The 20,753-nt window shown below is 36.9% G+C and overlaps 1 protein-coding gene across 2 annotated transcripts in view; it reads right to left on the bottom strand.

The window, feature by feature from the left end:
• RNGTT (RNA guanylyltransferase and 5'-phosphatase) overlaps positions 1-20,753 on the bottom strand; it is a 232,613-nt gene that overhangs the window by 72,611 nt on the left and 139,249 nt on the right. For both annotated transcript variants that reach the window (XM_027551417.1, XM_027551416.1), the window contains one exon: positions 14,444-14,544. In XM_027551417.1, the coding sequence (XP_027407218.1) occupies positions 14,444-14,544 (101 nt within the window). The remainder of the gene's footprint in view (positions 1-14,443; positions 14,545-20,753) is intronic.

The raw sequence follows: 20,753 nt of genomic DNA, 5'->3' as shown, positions 1-20,753 counted from the left end.
CACATGAAAAATAGTTAAAAAAAAATGACAGGTATACTTTGTCTGCAAACGTTCCAAAGGGCAACTTACACAAGCATAAATTAGCCAGTGAAGTTTTGTCAGACAAATATAATTACAGGAATGTTGCCAGAATGTTTCCAATGGTATTATTTCAAAAATACATCTAAGAGTTTTTTTAAGCATTAGTATTCCAAATCTAAGGTACTTTCAAAATGATATCTTTTGTTTCACTGAATCATGACAATATTCTGGGGCATTAGAGAAAAAATATCCCATCATCAGAAACATCTGTATCTGTATATATCTCCAAAATCCTGAGGAAGTCTAATCTTATTTTTTCAATATGACAAAATTCTAAAATTAAACTAACATTCTAGTGTAGTATCTTTTGTAGTCAATTTATTCAGTATTCATTATTCAAAAAAAATGTACAGTTCTGCCTTGGTATTCATGGGTACTGGTTCCAGGGTATCCCCCTGCAGATACCAAAATCTGAGGTGCTCGAGACCCTCATATACTATTTATGGCATAATACAGTTGGCCCTCCTCAGAAGGTAGAACTGGGGAACCCGTGGATACACAGAGCCAACTGTGTCAACTACTACGTCAAAGACACAGAGATTCATTTATTCATTGAATAGGTATTTATTAAACTGTGTCAACTACTACGTGAAAGACACAGAGATTCATTTATTCATTGAATAGGTATTTATTAAAAGTTGCCAATATGCAGAATGACAGATCCTAGGGGAAGAAGAACAAGAGCTTATTATTCCAAGGAGCGTAAGAACAAGATAAAAGAAAAAATATCGGTCCATTCTTGTCATTCACAGTAGTTCTATAAAGTCACCAAGAACACTAAATTAGGGAATGCTAAACCACCGCTCCTTGGGTAAATTCAGCATTAGGTTCCTGCAATTCCCTGATCATATTTTGTTAACCAAACAACACATAACCGTGTTCTCAGTTTCTATTTTAAGACGTATTACTTAATATATAACTGTTGATTCGTTAACGCTGAGCTCACGCCAACACTTAACTCATACCTGAGTGAAGCTTATTTAATACACGTATTTTCTCTGAAAGGAAAATCACAGCTTTCCTGCACTTAGGAACATTAGATAGCACTTCAGGATTACACCTGGAGGTCCAGTGAAATCACCAAAAAATAAAGCACCGAAACATGGAAAACATGGCACCACAGGAAAGACTTGTTTATAGTATGAGAGTTAAAACAAGAAAGCAGATGACTCTTAACGTTTGTCTCTGTGCATATTCATGAACGACCGTGAAAGCAATGCAAGCATGAAATCTTTACCAGCTGAGCCACAAGGGAAGCCCAAGAATGCTGGAGTAGGTAGCCTATCCCTTCTCCAGCAGATCATCCCAACCCAGGAATCAAACTGGGGTCTCCTGCATTGCAAGCAGATTCTTTACCAACTGAGCTGTCAGGGAAGATACAAAGTCCAGCTAAATGCTGTTTACAACAGATGAATCTAAAATATAAGGAAAAAAAGAATAATTAAAGTTAAAGGGTAAAACAATACATACAAGATGCATTTGTTTCCTAGAGCCTCCATAAGACAGTACCACAAAGCTGGGTGGCTTAAACCAATTTATCGTCTCACAGTTTTGGAGGCTAGAATTCTAAAATCAAGATGATACAACCACGCTCCCTCTGAAATCCACAGGAAAGAAATCTTGTCTTGCCTCTTCCTAGCGTCTCATGGTTTGCTGACAAACCCTGGCTTACAGCTGCAGCACTTCATCACATGGCATTCCCTCCTCATGTATCTCCCCCTCTCCTCTTATTATATCTCTCTCAAACAAAACTAGTCATATTGGATTAAGGGCCCACCGTACTCTAGTATGACCTCAATCTTCACTTACAGCTTGATTACATCAACAAAGATTCTATTTCCAAGCACAGTGACATTCACAGGTAACAGGGCATGCCACACACCTTTTTGAGGGATACATTTCAACCCACCACACCAGACAAACACTAACCAAAGAGAGAGAAGGTTGAAAGAAAAGGGCTGACAGAGTTCTGGTAATGTTTACTAATGTCAGACGGTGTACTAGGGAAGAACAAGGGCAGTAAGATCAGTTAGAGGCTACTGTGGTAGTCCAGGTAACACAATGCTGCCTTGAATGAAGTCATGACTATGGGACAAAACAAAGTCAACAGACTTAAGCAATAGCTGAGAAGTAAAACTAACAGGACTTCTCTGGATAACCAGGCAAGGGAGACAAAGACAATGTATAGGTTTCTGGCTTGTAAAACTGATTAGAAAATGTCAGCAATCTCTATCTTCTAGCCAGTTACTTTCTAAAGCACAGGTGTTGGTTCTTTTAATTGATCACCAACTGTTCAGTATCAGATCAGATCAGTCGCTCAGTTGTGTCCGACTCTTCGCGACCCCATGAATCACAGCATGCCAGGCCTCCCTGTCCATTACCAACTCCCAGAGTGCACTCAGACTCACGTCCATTGAGTCAGTGATGCCATCCAGCCATCTCATCCTCTGTCGTCCCCTTCTCCTCTTGCCCCCAATCCCTCCCAGCATCAGAGTCTTTTCCAATGAGTCAACTCTTCGCATGAGGTGGCCAAAGTACTGGAGTTTCAGCTTTAGCATCATTCCTTCCAAAGAAATCCCAGGGCTGATCTCCTTTAGAATGGACTGGTTGGATCTCCTTGCAGTCCAAGGGATTCTCAAGAATCTTCTCCAACACCACAGTTCAAAAGCATCAATTCTTAGGCACTCAGCCTTCTTCACAGTCCAACTCTCACATCCATACATGACCACAGGAAAAACCATAGGTGAGTCCTAATTCTCTACTCTGGCTTTCTTGGTCTAGCACAGTCTGGTCCTAGTCTACTTTATACAAGTGTCCATAAATTCTAGTGATTCAATAAACATTTCACATTAATTTAATGACCTTTTTTCAGACTATATATCTTGAATGCCATTCTTATGTATTTACAAAGTTTTACTCACAGAACCTTCATCTATGGAAACTTCACCGTGCTGTTACAATTAAAATATTTTATATATAATATAAGATTGGTCTTCTGTAGTGCTTTCCTCATACTGATAGTACAGCTTTTGTCACACTAATACTTATCTGTATCTCCCCCTCCAGCCAAACTACTCATACCTTCAGGATAGGGCTTATCCATCTTTTTATTCTCATCTCCTAACAATGCAGTTTGCACACAGATGGTTTTCAAGAACAGTTACTGAATAGTGATTAATCAGTTTTAACTAGCACTGCTACTTACTATGATGAAAGTCCAAAACTAAATGGAAGACAAAGGATAGTGATTCTTTTTTTCATTTTAATAAATTAGATTCTGAAAAAGATGAATAAAGGTCTTTGTTTCTTAGTAATGAATTCATGTAATTTACAGTTAATGTATTCTAAACTCCCTTGAGACTATGTAATATGGTTTATACTTTCTATAATAAATCCATATTTAAATGCCAAAGCAATTTAAAAATCTAAATAATACATATTCCTGCTCTAGTTATGAAAGTTAAAGACATTACTCACAAGAGGTAAATTGGATGATATTTGAGGAACTTGTGTCATTGTACAACGGTCAGGAAAAATACTTTTGATATTAGCATGTTAATGGACATACAATTTAGATCCATTTTCAAACAATTAAGTAAAAACAGAATGCACTTTCTTAAAAAGCTGCATAATCTACAGACTTCCTTTGATAATTGAAAACATGCTTATGAAATCTGCAATGACTTCTGTTTATCAACATGAACTATCCTTAAGCTGCAGATATAGAAAACTTCCAGTTGAAAGAGGTTTCTAATTAAAACATTACAAGGTGGTAATTTACTATAAATACAGTTGTTAAATCTGTACTGTTTACGGTGCATAACACTGGTACATTTATGGACACTTAGAACATCTAAAGCTTAGATTATTATTAAACAATGAAATATGTTTCTTACAATTAAGTATAATTTAAAAAAAGGTCATATATAACAGGTACCAATATAATAAAATTAAGATACTGAGAACAACCATTAGCAACACCACTTCACGAAGTTTTGCAAAAATCATGGATCATAATTGTTCTTACCATACTATTATTCAACATTATTCAATACTTGGAAACTAAGATAGTTTTCTGATAAACACAAAGAACAAAATGAGTTCCATACCCTTCCCCCATATATTTTCCCCTGAGGTTCAAAGCTTAATATGAGTTCCATTTTCCAGAGATAAAAGGACTGCATTAACAATGATGTGCCCTAGCTTTATTCTTTTTACAATAAATTACCATATTTATATTTTGAAGCTGTCATATGCTACAGGATATTAAATATCCTCTTGTCATAATTAACTCTTTAAACCGAATTAAATGACTTGGTTCAAAACAGACTGTGAAAGTTAAAAGAAATAATTCTATCACTAATTATTTTCTAATTATTTTAATAATCAGAGCTATTTAATTTATTCCATAATTGATTTTAACAGAGAAATGCACAGTGACTAAAAGTTCAATTTTTTCCCTCCTTTTACCCTTAAAATACAAACAAGAATTTGAACTTGGAATGGTTAGCAATAAATGTATCATAACTTCATAAATACTTCAGGCCAAATCCTAATACAGCAAGTGGTAACAAATTACTAATTTTAAAATCTCCATCCATAATTATGTCAAATATAAGCCATTAGACAATACTATAAGTGTCTCATTTCACTGTTGTTGTTGTTCAATTGTTGCTCATATCCGAATCTTTGTAACCCCATGGACTACGGCCTGCCAGGATCCTTTGTCCTCCACTATCTCCTGGAGTTTGCTCAAATTCATTACCATTGAGTTGGTGATACTATCAAATCATCTCATCCTCAGAGGATGAGACAGTTCATTTTACTAAGGCTTAGTAATATTTTTGTTATGAACACTACTGCTTCTGCAGTAGGTTAATATGATGGCATTTAGAAAAACTCTCCTTTATATTAACACAAACTCAAGAAGGTCTATAGTAAAATATTGTTTTCACAGGCTACTTGGATTAGTTTGAATCACATTCTCTCCAATGTGATTCAAAGTAGAAACAACACTGGTATTCTATCTATACAATATCCCCACAGATATCTACCAGGTAACAAGCACCTCATAACATAAAAGCTAACTTAGAAAAATATGTCAAAAAAAAGAAAAATATGTCATTAAGGAAAATTATATTAAATTAGAACAAATAATACAAGCAAAGGCTCTTGTTATAAAGAATAATTTTCAATGAATAAAAATAAAAGTTAAATTCCAAAGAACCAAATGATAAAAATAAATGTGATGCCAATTTCTCTTTAGTAAATTAAAAAGTGAAAGAGTATTTTGACTCCAGTGAAGTTATAAACACATGTTTTGAAACCATATCTCCCTCTCTCCTAGGCACTTTGACTGTGGTATTTATTTTTGGTAGGTGGCCTGAGATCAATTTTCTGTAGGAAGTCGGGAATATCAAACAAAAGAGTTAACAGGAATTACTAATACCTCAAAAACAACCAGACAGCTGGGCAGAGGAACTGAAAGCTCAGCTTTCAGCTTAGCTTCTCCATTGCTCTCCCGGCCCCCTTGGAAAAAACACCATAATCAAGAATTTGATAGAGTAACCATTCAAAGGACTGAAACCCAAAGAAGCATTTTTCTTTAAAAATGTTTGAGTGATGAGAATATGTTCAAATAGGATAACCAAAGCAGTTACTTTTATCTTTTGTGAAAAGATAAAAGTAGCCACTCTTATACCCCCCAAAGTATGATCAGCTATATGCCAAATACAACCATTAGGTGTACTCTGTAATAATACTGGTTATATTAGTGTTTTTATCTCTAATTTCACTTACTTAAAAATATTCTTCAATGAAATATAAATAAAAGAGTTAAACATTTCATTCCAAAATAGAGTGGGTGGGGTGGGGTGGGAGGAACTCTGTTCAGCAAAGAAATAAGAATTTTTTATTATATTCTTGCTGACTTAATCCTTTCTTACACAACAACATTTTTCAACAGTCTGAATATTTTATCACTATAATGTCTTTCTTAAAATCCTAACACTAGTTCAAGTAAATATGAGAAATATTAATAGAATTAATCATTCTTTTCTTTAAATAAATCTTAACAAAAGAAAAAAATTACTTTAGTCAGAATAAAAGGATTTTTCATCCATTTTCAAGCAAAGTAGAATCATGTAGTTGATGCCATTTACCTCATTGTGCTTGTTATGAAGCTATTAGCACTTCTCACTTTCAAATGCCCAGGCCTGAGCTGGGTTAATAAGATGCATCATTTTTTTCATTCTACAAAACCTCATAACGCAAAATTATTTTTGCATTTTAGCCTACTAGCTTATAATTGTAAAGTCTATATAGGCAGAGGAGAAGGCAACGGCAACCCACTCCAGTACTCTTGCCTGGAAAATCCCATGGACGGAGGAGCCTGGTAGGCTGCAGTCCATGGGGTAGCTAAGAGTCAGGCACGACTGAGCGATTTCACTTTCACTTTTCCCTTTCATGCACTGGAGAAGGAAATGGCAACCCACTCCAGTGTTCTTGCCTGGAGAATCCCAGGGACAGAGGAGCCTAGTGGGCTGTCGTCTCTGGGGCCGCACAGAGTCAGACACGACTGAAGCGACTTAGCAGCAGCAGCAGCAGCATACAGGCAGAACTTGAATTTACTCGGTCTATTCATACAGTTAAATAAAGAGTATGAATAAATCCTCACAACAAATCTATGAGCTAAGCACTATTACTGGGGACATTTTACACATGAGGAAGTTTAAAAAGATTAAGAAACAACAGCAAGTTAAGTAGTGGAGCTAGGATTGGTTCTGTGCAGTCCTGGCCAAAAACTCATGTTCTTACCCACTATACATATCACCAAAGTTATTTTAAGACATTCACTATCAAAAATTTCTGTAAAAACTTTTCTGATTTTTGTTATGCTCTTGCTCTCCAGATATTCAACAATTTATATAATTAATTATACAAATACATTGAAAACATATGCATTTTAAAAGGGAAAAATTAACAGAAATTGGAATCAAATAGGAAGTAATGCACATAGAAAACTGAATTCAGATGGTTCAGCAAACAATAGAACTACAGGACTGGCCAAAAGGGAATATGGACTTTTCACTTATGGATGAATATGGATGCCTTAACTGAAAACAACACAAACAATAACAAACAGAAAAATGCTTACCAAGTGCCACCTGTTCTAAAATAGTTTACATACATTAGTTCACTTAATCCTCAGCCAATTTCTATTTTGTGCCGCTACTGTTGTTCAGTCATCCGGTCGTGTCCAGTTCTCTGCACCCCTACGGACTGCAGCACTCCAGGCCTCCCAGTCCCTCACCATCTCCTGGGGTTTGCTCAATGTGATTCAGTGGAGAAGGGAATGCCAAGCCACTTCCGTATTCTTGCCTTGAGAACCCCATGAACAGCATGAAAAGGCAAAAAAGACAGGACACTGAAAGATGAACTCCGCAGGTCAGTAGGTGCCCAATATGCTACGGGAGATTGGTGGAGAAATAAACCCAGAAAGAATGAAGAGACGGAGCTAAAGTAAAAACAATACCCAGCTGTGGATGTGACTGGTGATGGAAGTAAACTCCAATGCTATAAGAGCAATATTGCATAGGAACCTGGAATGCTGGGCCATGAAACAAGGAAAACTGAAAGTGGTCAAACAGGAGATGGCAAAAGTGAACATCGACATTTTAGGAATCAGTGAACCAAAATGGACTGGAATGGGTGAATTTAACTCAGATGACCATTATATCTACTACTGTGGGCAAGAATCCCTTAGAAGAAATGGAATAGCCATCATAGTCAACAAGAGTCCAAACTGCAGTACTTGGATCCAATTTCAAAAATGACAGAATGGTCTCTGTTTGTTTCCAAGGCAAACCATTCAATATCACAGTATGCCCCAACCAGTAATCCTGAAGAAGCTGAAGTTGAATGGTTCTATGAAGATCTACAAGACCTTGTAGAACTAACACACAAAAAAAGATGTCCTTTTCATTATAGGGGACTGGAATGCAAAAGTAGGAACTCAAGAGATACCTGGAGTAACGGGCAACTTTGGCCTTGGAGTACAAAACAAAGCAAGTCAAAAGCTAACAAGAGTTTTGGCAAGAGAACACACTGGTCATAGCAAACACCCTCTTCCAACAACACAAGAGAAGACTCTACACATAGACATCAACAGATGGTTGATACTGAAATCAGACTGATTATACTCTTTGCAGCCAGAGATGGAGAAGCTATATACAGTCAGCAAAAACAAGACCAGGAGCTAACTATGGCTCAGATCATGAACTCCTTACTGTCAAATTCAGACTTAAATTGAAGAAAGTAAGGAAAACCACTAGCCCATTCAGGTATGACCTAAATCAAATCCCTTACGAATATACAGTGGAAGTGACAAATAGACAAAGGGATTAGATCTGATAGACAGAGTGTCTGAAGAACTATGGATGGAGATTTGTGACACTGTACAGGATGCAGTGATCAAGACCATCCCCAAGAAAAAGAAATGCAAAAAGGCAAAATGGTTGTCTGAGGAGGCCTTACAAATAGCTGAGAAAAGAAGAGCAGCTAAAAGCAGAGGAGAAAAGGAAAGACATACCTATTTGAATGCAGAGTTCCAAAGAATAGAAAGAAGAGATAAGAAAGCCTTCCTGAGTGATCAATGCAAAGAAATAGAGGGAAACAATAGAATGGGAAAGACTAGAGATCTCTTCAAGAAAATTAGAAATACCAAGGGAACATTTCATGCAAAGATGGGCACAATAAAGGACAGAAACGGTATGGGCCTAACAGAAGCAGAAAATATTAAGAAGAGGTGGCAACAATACACAGAAGAACTGTACAAAAAAGATCTTCATGACCCAGATAACCATGATGGTGTGATCACTCACCTAGAGCCAGACATCCTGGAATGTGAAGTCAAGTGAGCTTATGAAGCATCACTATGAACAAAGCTAATGGAGGTGATGGAATTCCAGTTGAGATATTTCAAACCCTAAAAGATGATGCTGTGAAAGTGCTGCACTCAATATGCCAGCAAATTTGGAAAACTCAGCAATGGCCACAGGACTGGAAAAGGTCAGTTTTCATTCCAATCCCAAAGAAAGGCAATGCCAAAGAATGCTCAAACTACCACACAATCGCACTCATCGCACACACTAGCAAAGTAATGCTCAAAATTCTCCAAGCCAGGCTTCAACAGTATATGATTCGTGAACTTCCAGACGTTCAAACCAGATTTAGAAAAGGCAGAGGAACCAGAGATCAAATTGCCAATATCCATTGGATCATTGAAACAGCAAGAGTTCCAGAAAAATATCTATTTCTGTTTTATTGACTATGCCAAAGCCTTTGACTGCATGGATCACAACAAACTGTGGAAAATTCTTCAAGAGATGAGAATACCAGACCACTTTACCTGCCTCCTAAGAAATCTGTATGCAGATATAGAAGCAACAGTTAGAACCAGACATGGAACAACAGACTGGATCCGAATTGGGAAAGGAGTACATCAAGGCTGTATATTGTTATCCGGCTTATTTAACTTATATGCAGAGTATATCATGCAAAAAGCCAGGATGGATGAAGCACAAGCTGGAATCAAGATTGCTGGGAGAAATATCAATAACCTCAGATGTGCAGATGACACCACCCTTATGGCGAAGGAGGAACGGTGTTGAAAGCGAAGGAGAACTAAAGAGCCTCTTGATGAAAGTGAAAGAGGAGAGTGGAAAAGTTGGCTTAAAACTCAATATTCAGAAAACTAAGATCATGGCATCTGGTCCCATCACTTCATGGCAAATAGATGGGGAAACAGTAGAAACAGTGACAGACTTTATTTTCTTGGGCTCCAAAATCACTGCAGATGATGACTGCAGCCATGAAATTAAAAGACGCTTGCTCCTTGGAAGCAAAGTTATGACCAACCTAGACAGCATATTAAAAAGCAGAGACATTACTTTGCCAACAAAGGCCTATTTAGTCAAAGCTAAGGTTTTTCCAATAGTCATGTATGGATCTGACAGTTGGACCTTAAAGAAAGCTGAGCACCAAAGAATTGATGCTTTGTTTGTGGTGTCGGAGAAGACTCTTGAGAGTTCCTTGGACTGCAAGGAGATCCAACCAGTCCATCCTAAAGGAAATCAGTCCTGAATATTCATTGGAAGAACTGATGTTGAAGCTGAAACTCCAATACTTTGGCCACCTGATGCCAAGAATTGACTTATTCTTGGCATCAAGAATTGACTTATTGGAAAAGACCCTGATTCTGGGAAAGACTGAAGGCGGGAGGAGAAAGGGACAATAGAGGATGAGACGGTTGGAAGGCATCACCGACTCGATGGACATGAGTTTGAGTAAGCTCTGGAGCTGTTGATGGACAGGGAGCCTGGCATGCTGCAGTCCACGGGGTCGCAAAGTTTCAGACATGACTGAGCGACTAAACTGACTGAAGTCCACTGCATCAATGAGGTGATTCCTCGTTAGTAAAATAGAACTAACGAGGAATTTGAGGCACAGAAATAAAGAATATGCTCAAAGCATAGTTAATAAGATTTAAGCCGAGGCACCCTGGCTCTAGAATCTGTGCTCTAAACTATACTATACAAATAATAAGGTTATTTTGCTCACTATAAGTCACTGACATTGTTGTACTCAAGTGTTTGCACTCTCCAAAATACAGACAACCTTTGTAACCCTAGCTTTTGACAATGACTATATTCTTTGGTTGTAGATTATTTAAACCCACAATAATTTTAAAGCAATGCAATAGCTTTCAGATGAAAATCTGTATTGTATGTCAATACAATGTAAACTGCTAAGATGTACACAAGTTATTTTAGGTCAATCAACCAGTCCATTCTGAAGGAGATTAGCCCTGGGATTTCTTTGGAAGGAATGATGCTAAAGCTGAAACTCCAGTACTTTGGCCACCTCATGCGAAGGGTTGACTCATTGGAGAAGACTCTGATGCTGGGAGGGATTGGGGGCAGGAGGAGAAGGGGACGTCAGAGGATGAGATGGCTGGATGACATCACTGACTCGATGGATGAGAGTCTGGGTGAACTCCGGGAGTTGGTGATGGACAGGGAGGCCTGGCATGCTGCGATTCATGGGGTCGCAAAGAGTCGGACATGACTGAGCGACTGAACTGAACTGAACTGAACTCAACATTAACTTAATATGTTAAAATTTTCAGAAATGATACTGCTGCTGCTGCTGCTAAGTCACTTCAGTTGTGTCCGACTCTGTGTGACCCCATAGACGGCAGCCCACGAGGCTCCCCCGTCCCTGGGATTCTCCAGGCAAGAACACTGGGGTGGGTTGCCATTTCCTTTTCCAATGCAGGAAAGTGAAAAGTGAGAGTGAAGTCGCTCAGTCGTGTCCGACTCTTAGCGACCCCATGGACTGCAGCCTATCAGGCTCCTCCGTCCATGGGATTTTCCATGCAAGAGTACTGGAGTGGGTTGCCATTGCCTTCTCCAAGAAATGATACTACAAGAAGTTAAAAGACCAAATGTCTGCAAAAAAAAAAAAAAGAATCATTGCAGACATTTTCAAAGATTGGTATTTATATTATACCTGTCAAGACATTCCACTCCATACTTAACTTTGTAGAAATATTTAGGAGCAGAACAAAGAAAAAAAATTAGCTTGCCTTATGATATTTAAATACTTTAGTCCCATTTCACTAGTCAAATGTTATGATTCTTATGATTCAGAGACATGGCTCCTCTCAAACTATTACAGGTGTATTTCCCATAATGCTCTCTGACATATAGCATCTAACATAAGCATTAGATACAAACTCATTTACTTTGTGAAAACTGCTATCATCCATAACATTCTCTCCATGGAAAAAACAGGATATTACTCCAGCTAACTGAATAATACATATTTAATATAATATTTATCACTTTACATTTCATATTATAATACTCCATTTTTGAAAACTGACACTGTTACATAAATAAATCACGTACCTACACCAATGTAACCTGCTTAATTCTATAAGAATAATCGTCTTTAATGCTAACATTTTGGTATGTTTTAAAGAGGTACTAGAATAAGAGATAATTCATTTTTTTTATAAGACATTCCAAATAGGTAAAATTAAATATATATATATTAAAACATACTAAGAATAGAAGCAAATGACAAACTACTAAATTATACTGTCATATTTAATTACAATAGACAAATAAAGGAAAAAATTAATATCATTTTTAATACTTAGAAAAATGGTCATTCCACATGTAGCCTCATGTAGCTTTTAAGTGTTGCTAAGAAGTGCAATCTTAGAAAGCCAAACAAAATAACCTTTCAAAACTCAATGAAACAATCAACAAAATCACACAAAGGTTTATACTTCTTAACTAAATATTATAAATAGAGATTTAAGTAAAATAGAGGATTTAGTAATGAAGCAATTTCACAAATTTCACTTTATCTTTGAAGTCTTATTTCCAAAGAACCATATTCATTTGTGTCTTTTAAGGGAAAAAAAAGATGCATGCAGCCCCATCAGACTTAATCCTTCAGCCATCACTGTTTAGAAGAGAGGTGGTATTCTCCAAGGCACTTCCAGAAAGACATACAAGCATCATGTTGCATGACTACTGATTTGGAGGTTCTAAAGCGAACTGGCAACCCAGAATACCTGTACACCCAACACTTCATCAGGAAGAATAATAGTCTTGAGCTTACTACTCAGCAATATTTATCCAAAGATAGTGTTATTTTATATAGATGGGGGGGTAGAATGTGTTTGGGGGCAGTTTCCAGAAAACATTAACAATATTTATTCATCTTATTAGTAATTAAGTGTTATAACAACATTGTATTGAGAATACTGGTTAATAATTAATAAATGGTTAACTGATATTAATATCAATGCATAGCTAAGATAAGTATCAATAAATAGTAAACTAAAGATTATTCTTCCTGACAGATATCCAGCATACAGATATCCTAGATTACGAATATTATTTCTTTTATTTAATCTTCATTATTCTATACAATATATATATTTTATCCAATTCTATTGTCAAAAGTTATCAATCTATCTTTGAATTAAACCAGATCAATAGAGAGTAAAAATACCTAAACAACACTATTTGAGGTCCCAGATTGCTGTTCTGGCTAAACTGTACTTTGTTATTAAGTGACAAACTCTTATTTAAGGACATAAAATATTAACTACTCTATGTTTTAGAAACTGATATATAACTTAATAAACACTCTCTTTTTAGTTAGGATTCATCACCCTACACAGTATCGTTATTTGAAAACATATAATCTCTTAAGAGACTTAATCTTCTGGAATCTGTAGTCACATAACTCATCATCTACCCATCATTCCATTAGCTACAAAAAAACAAACCTGTGGTTTATCTTTGGCAAATAAAAAGTGCATGCATTTCATGGCATGCACTGGTACATTTTTAAGCTTTCTGCCAATGTTATCTTATATATTTTCTCTTTAGGATTTCCTTGATTTAACATTTCTTATTTTGTTATTATGCATTTACTTACATAAGATGCCATAAAAAATTGTGGAACAAGGTAAAATAAAACAAGGCTTTGGAAAAACAATGAAAATATTTATTAATACTAAAGCATGTTTCTTTTTTTTTATTCTAATGTAGCAACCAATGATGGAGGAGGAAATGGCAACCCACTCCAGTATTCCTGCCTGGGAAACCCCATAGACGGAGGAGCCTGGGGTTGCAAGAGTCAGACATGACTTAACAACTAACAACAACAACAACTAACCAATGAAGTCACATATGAAGATTAACCAATACATGACATTAACACTTAATAGACATTATGAAAAATTTTAATGAAATTCTACAATTAAAACTCTACCCCAATAAAGTATAAATAAGTTTTTGCCATGCAAATGCAAACATGAAGCAGTTTCCTTCAAAGGAAAAATGGCTTGTTTTAAAATGCTGAATAATAATAATAATATCTTACATTTATAATTCACTTGACTGGATTATTTTCAAGTAAAATCTATTTTCACTTTTACATTTTAATGAAGTTCATTGTGTTAATATTAGAAATAACTTTTTTTAAGACTAAAATTGGTCAATTTTAAAGGATGCTACAAAATGTGAGCTGTAATATATCAAAGAAATAATCTGGGAAAATGAGATAGATTTATAGTATACATATATAAAGTATACTGGAAAAGTATTTTACTTTATTTTGAAGGTATATGTAAAATATCAGATAAACAGTGAAGCTTTCTATAATACAAACTTTTATATGCACATCTGTTTTCATAACTTTTGGGTAAGTACCTAGGAATAGTAAAAGTATTATTACATATAAAAATGATGGGGAATCAAATGCGCATACTTACCCTTCTCCTCCCATTCTTGTTATTTTTAGGCGAAAATCCACAGAATTAAGACTGGGAGGCTTCCATTTCAAAATATCATCACATCGACCAGGTTTGTATTTCTAAAGTGATGACAATGAGGATAATAGTTAATAAGAAGATAAAAATTATGCATCTGATATACTAAATATAATAACAATTACTTTTTATTAAGCAAAATCAAGTCTTCTTTTACTATAATCTTTGTTATCGTCAACTGATGAGTGAAGTTAGGTATCAGCACTCATGAGTTAGATGGGAAGATCCCTTGGAGAAGGGCATGGCAATCCACTCCAGTATTCTTGCCTGGAGAATTCCATGGACAGAGGAGCCTGGCAGGCTAAAGTCCATAGGGTCACAAAGAGTAAAGCAACTTAGCGTGCACACACGCTATTCATTAGATATCCAACATGTTATGGATAACCTTTCTCTCTTCCCTGCCAAAACACATAGATACATGTTCGTGAAAGTTTTGAAAAATAATGACACATAGATATTTGTTTGTGAAAGTTTCAAAAAATAATGAAACCTATTATTCCCTACTATTCGCTACAACTTAAAGGAAGTTTGGTCATTTAAAAATAATTGTGCCTATTTAGTTCTTTGGTCCACTTGTTGATGGGGTTGTTCATTTTTCTGGTATTGAGCCTCATGAGCTATTTGTATATCTTAGAGATTAATTCTTTGTCAGTTGTTTCATTTGTTATTATTTTCTTCCATTCTGAAGGCTGCCTTTTTACCTTGCTTACAGTTTCCTTCATTGTGCAAAAGTTTTTACCTTTAATTAGGTCCCACTTGTTTATTTCCATTACTCTGGCAGGTGGGTCATAGAGGATCTTGCTGTGATTTATGTCAGAGAGTGTTCTGCCTATGTTTTCCTCTGAGAGTTTTATAGTTTCTAGTCTTACATTTAGATATTTAATCCATCTGAGTTTACTTTTGTGTATGGTGTTAGAAAGGGTTCTAGTTTCATTTTTTTACATGTGGTTGACCAGTTTCCCTAGCACCACTTATTAAAGAGGTTGTCTTTTCTCCATTGTATATTTTTGCCTACCCTGTCAAAGATAAGGTGTCCATAGGTACATGGATTTATCTCTGGGCTTTCTATTTTGTTCCACTGATCTATATTTCTGTCTCTGTGCCAGTACCATACTGCCTTGATGACTGTAGCTTTGTAGTATAGTCTGAACTTAGGTAGGTTGATTCCTCCAGTGCCATTCTTCTTTCTTAAGATTGCTTTGGCTATTCAAGGTTTGTGGGGTTCCCATACAAATTGTGAAATTATTTGTTCTACCTCAGTGAAAAATACCACTGGTAGCTTGATAGGGATTGCACTGAATCTATAGATGGCTTTGGGCAGTATACTCATTTTCACTATATTGATCTTCCGATCCATGAACATGGTACATTTCTCCATCTATTTGTGTCATCTTTGATTTCTTTCGTCAGTGTTTTATAGTTTTCTATATATAGGTCTTTTGTTTCTTTAGGTAGATTTATTCCTAAGTATTTTATTTTTTTCATTGCAATAGTGAATGGGATTGCTTTCTCTGTTTTTTCCACTGTTAGTGTATAGGAATGCAAGGGGTTTCTGTAAATTAATTTTATATCCTGCAACTTTACTATATTCATTGATTAGCTCTAGTAATTTTCTGATGGTATCCTTAGGGTTTTCTATGTAGAGGATCATGTCATCTGCAAACAGTGAGAGTTTTACTTCTTCTTTTCCAATATGGATTCCTTTTATTTCTTTTCTTTCTCTGATTGCTGTGGCTAGGACTTCCAAAACTATGTTGAACAGTAGTGGTGAGAGTGGGCACCCTTGTCTTGTTCCTGATTTTAGAGGAAATACTTTCAATTTTTCACCATTGAGGATGTTTGCTATCAGTTTGTCTGCTGCTGCTGCTGCTAAGTCACTTCAGTCGTATCCAACTCTTAGCGACCCCATGGACTGTAGCCCACCAGGCTCCTCCATCCATGGCATTTTCCAGGCAAGAGAACTGGAGTGGGGTGCCATTGACTTTTCCAATTAGTTGTCTATATGGCTTTTATTTTCTTGAGCTATGTTCCTTCTATGCTTTCTGGAGAGGTTTTTTGATTTTTTTTATCATAAATGGGTATTGAATTTTGTCAAAGGCTTTCTCTGCATCAATTGAGATAATCATATGGCTTTTATCTTTCAATGTGTTAATATGGTGTATCACACTGATTGATTTGCAAATATTAAAGAATCCTTGCATCCCTGGAATAAAGCCCACTTGGTCATGATGTATGATCTTTTTAATATGTTGTTGGATTCTGTTTGCTAGAATTTTGTTGAGGATTTTTGCATCTATGTTCATCAGTGATATTGGCTGTAGTTTTCTTTTTTTGTGTGGCATCTTTGTTTGGTCTTGGTATTAGGGTGATGGTGGCCTTATAGAATGAATTTGGGAGTTTACCTTCCTTTCCAATTTTCTGGAAGAGTTTGAGTAGGATGGATGTTAGCTCTTCTCTAAATTTTTGGTAGAATTCACCTATGAAGCCATCCTGGGCTTTTGTTTGTTGGAAGATTTTTTTATTACAGCTTCAATTTCCATGCTTGTGATGGGTCTGTTAAGATTTTCTGTTTCTTCCTGGTTCAGTTTTGGAAGGTTATACTTTTCTAAGACATTTTTCCAAAGAAGACATATAGATGGCTAATAAACACATGAAAAGATGCTCAACATCACTCCTTATTAGATAAATGAATATCAAAACCACAATAAGGTATCAACTCATGCCGCTTAGAATGGTTGCCATCAAAAAGTCTACAAACAATAAATGCTGGAGAAGGTGTGGAGGAAAAGGAACCCTTTTACACTGTTGGTGGGAATGCAAACCGGTACAGCCACCGTATGAAGAACAGTGTAGAGATTCCTTAAAAAAACTGGAAACAGAACTGCCATATGACCCAGCAATCCCACTGCTGGGCATATACACCAAGGAAACCAGAAATGAAAGAGACACATGTACCCCAATGTTTACTACAGCACTGTTTACAATAGCCAGGACATGGAAATAACTTAGATGTCCATCGGCAGACAAATGGATAAGGAAGCTCTGGTACATATACACAACAGAATATTACTCAGCTACTAATAAAGAATGCATTTGAATCAGTTCTAATGAGGTGGATGAAACTGGAGCCTATTATACAGAGCTCCACCAAAAACACCAAAACAGTATATTAAAGCATATATATGGAATTTAGAAAGACAGCAACAACAATCCTATATGCAAGGCAGCAAAAGAGACACAGATGTAAAGAACAGACTTTTGGACTATGTGGGAGAAGGCGAAGGTGGAATGATTTGTGAGAATAGCATTGAAACATGTATATTACCATGTAAAATAGGTGACCAGTGCAACTTCGATGCATGAAGCAGGGCACTCAAAGTCGGTGCTCTGGAACAACCCAGAGGCATGCAGTGGGGATGAAGGTGGGAGGGGGGTTCAGGATGGGGCTACACAGGTGCACCCGTGGTTGATTTATGCTGATGTATGGCAAAAACCACCACAATACTGTGAGGTAATTATTCTCCAATTATAATAAATAAATTAATTTTAAAATAAAAATAATTGTGCCTCTTTATTCAGCTTTGCTGTAGGATGATTCAATCACAATGAATAAAATTAACTAATGAATTTGACAAATGGATACAATCATGTAAGCATCACTAGAATCACAATATACAGCATTTCAATCAACCATCCAAAAGCTTTCTCTTGACATCTGCAGTCAGTTCCCTGTCACCGACTCTCCAGCAATAGTGACCTTCTTTCTATGACTACAGTTGTGCCTTTTCTGAAATCCATGAGAAATTCATAACACAACATTTTGCTATACATTGGCGTATATATTAGTAGCTTGCTCCTTTTTATTAAACTGAGCAAGATTCCATTCTACATATATACCACAAAATTCACATTTATAAGTAGATGGACATCTGGGTTGTTCCTATTTTTAGGCTATCATGAGTGATACTGGTCCGAACATTGGTGTGGACATCTGCTTTCAAAACTTTTGAGCAAATATCTACCCTAGGAGTAGAATGGCTCTGTCTAACGGTAAAAGTATGCTTAACTTTATAAGAAACTGTCAAATTGTTCTCCAAAGTGGCAGTGACTTCGTCCATTCACAGCTGTAACATCAATTCAGTTCAGTTCAGTCACTGTTGTGTCTGACTCTGTGCAACCCCATGAATCGCAGCACACCAGGCCTCCCTGTCCATCACCAACTCCCAGAGTTCACTCAAACTCATGTCCATCAAGTCGGTGATGCCATCCAGCCATCTCATCCTCTGTCATTCCCTTCTTTGCCTGCCACCAATCCTTCCCAGCATCAGGGTCTTTTCCAATGAGTCAACTCTTCGCATGAGGTGGTCAAAGTATTGGAGCTTCAGCATCAGCATCACTCCTTCCAATGAATACCCAGGACTGATCTCCTTTAGAATGGACTGGTTGGATCTCCTTGCAGTCCAAGGGACTCTCAAGAGTCTTCTCCAACACCACAGTTCAAAAGCATCAATTCTTCGGCACTCAGCTTTCTTCACAGTCCAACTTTCACATCCATACATGACCACTGGAAAAACCATAGCCTTGAGTAGACGGACCTTTATTGGCAAAGTAATGTCTCTGCTTTTCAATATGCTATCTAGGTTGGTTACAACTTTGCTTCCAAGGAGTAAGCGTCTTTTAATTTCATGGCTGCAATCACCATCTGCAGTGATTTTGGAGCCCAGAAAAATAAAGTCTGACACTGTTTCCACATCTATTTCCCATGAAGTGATGGGACCAGATGCCATGATCTTCGTTTTCTGAATGTTGAGCTTTAAGCCAATTTTTTCACTCTCCTCTTTCACTTTCATCAAGAGGCTTTTGAGTTCCTCTTCACTTTCCGCCATAAAGGTGGTGTCATCTGCATATCTGAGGTTATTGATATTTCTTCTGGCAATCTTGATTCCAGCCTGTGCTTCTTCCAGCCCAATGTTTCTAATGATGTACTCTGCATATAAGTTAAATAAGCAGGGTGATAATATACAGCCTTGACCTACTCCTTTTCCTATTTGGAACCAGTCTGTTGTTCCATGTCCAGTTCTAACTGTAGCTTCCTGACCTGCATATAGGTTTCTCAAGAGGCAGGTCAGGTGGTCTGGTATTTCCATCTCTTTCAGAATCTTCCACAGTTTATTGTGATCCACACAGTCAAAGGCTTTGGCATAGTCAATAAAGCAGAAATAGATGTTTTTCTGGAACTCTCTTGCTTTTTTGATGATCCAGCAGATGTTGGCAATTTGATCTCTGGTTCCTCTGACTTTTCTAAAACCAGCTTGAACATCTGGAAGTTCACGGTTCACATATTGCTGAAACCTGGCTTGGAGAATTTTGAGCATTACTTTACTAGTGTGTGAGATGAGTGCAATTGTGTGGTAGTTTGAGCATTCTTTGGCATTGCCTTTCTTTGGGATTGGAATAAAAACTGACCTTTTCCAGTCCTGTGGCCACTGCTGAGTTTTCCAAATTTGCTGGCATATTGAATGCAGCACTTTCACAGCATCATCTTCCAGGATTTGAAAGAGCTCAACTGGAATTCCATCACCCCCACTAGCTTTGTTCGTAGTGATGCTTTCTAAGGCCCACTTGACTTCATATTCCAGGATGTCTGGCTCTAGGTGAGTGATCACACCATCGTGATTATCTGGGTCATGAAGATCTTTTTGTACAGTTCTTCTGTGTATTCTTGCCACCTCTTCTTAATATCTTCTGCTTCTGTTAGGTCCATATCATTTCTGTCCTTTATCAAGCCCATCTTTGCATGAAATGTTCCCCTGATATCTCTAATTTTCTTGAAGAGATCTCTAGTCGTTTCCATTCTGTTGTTTCTATTTCTTTGCATTGATCACTGAGGAAGGCTTTCTTATCTCTCCTTGCTATTCTTTGGAACTCTGCATTCAGATGCTTATATCTTTCCTTTTCTCCTTTGCTTTTTTGCTTCTCTTCTTTTCATAGCTATTTGTAAGGCTTCCTCAGACAGCCATTTTGCTTTTTTGCATTTCTTTTCCATGGAGATGATCTTGATCCCTGTCTCCTGTACAATGTCACGAACCTCTGTCCACAGTTCATCAGGTACTCTATCAGATCTAGTCCATTAAATCTATTTCTCACTTCTACTGTATAATCATAAGGGATTTGATTTAGCTGTAACATATGAGAGATCAATTTCCTCTGCATCTAACCCAGAACTAGGTATTGCTGTTCTTTTTAATTCTAA

Source organism: Bos indicus x Bos taurus, chromosome 9 (genome assembly GCF_003369695.1).
Source record: "Bos indicus x Bos taurus breed Angus x Brahman F1 hybrid chromosome 9, Bos_hybrid_MaternalHap_v2.0, whole genome shotgun sequence".
NCBI classification, from domain to species: Eukaryota; Metazoa; Chordata; class Mammalia; order Artiodactyla; family Bovidae; genus Bos; species Bos indicus x Bos taurus.
Note: the sequence above shows the minus strand (reverse complement) of the source record. Positions and strands in the feature narration are given on the sequence as shown.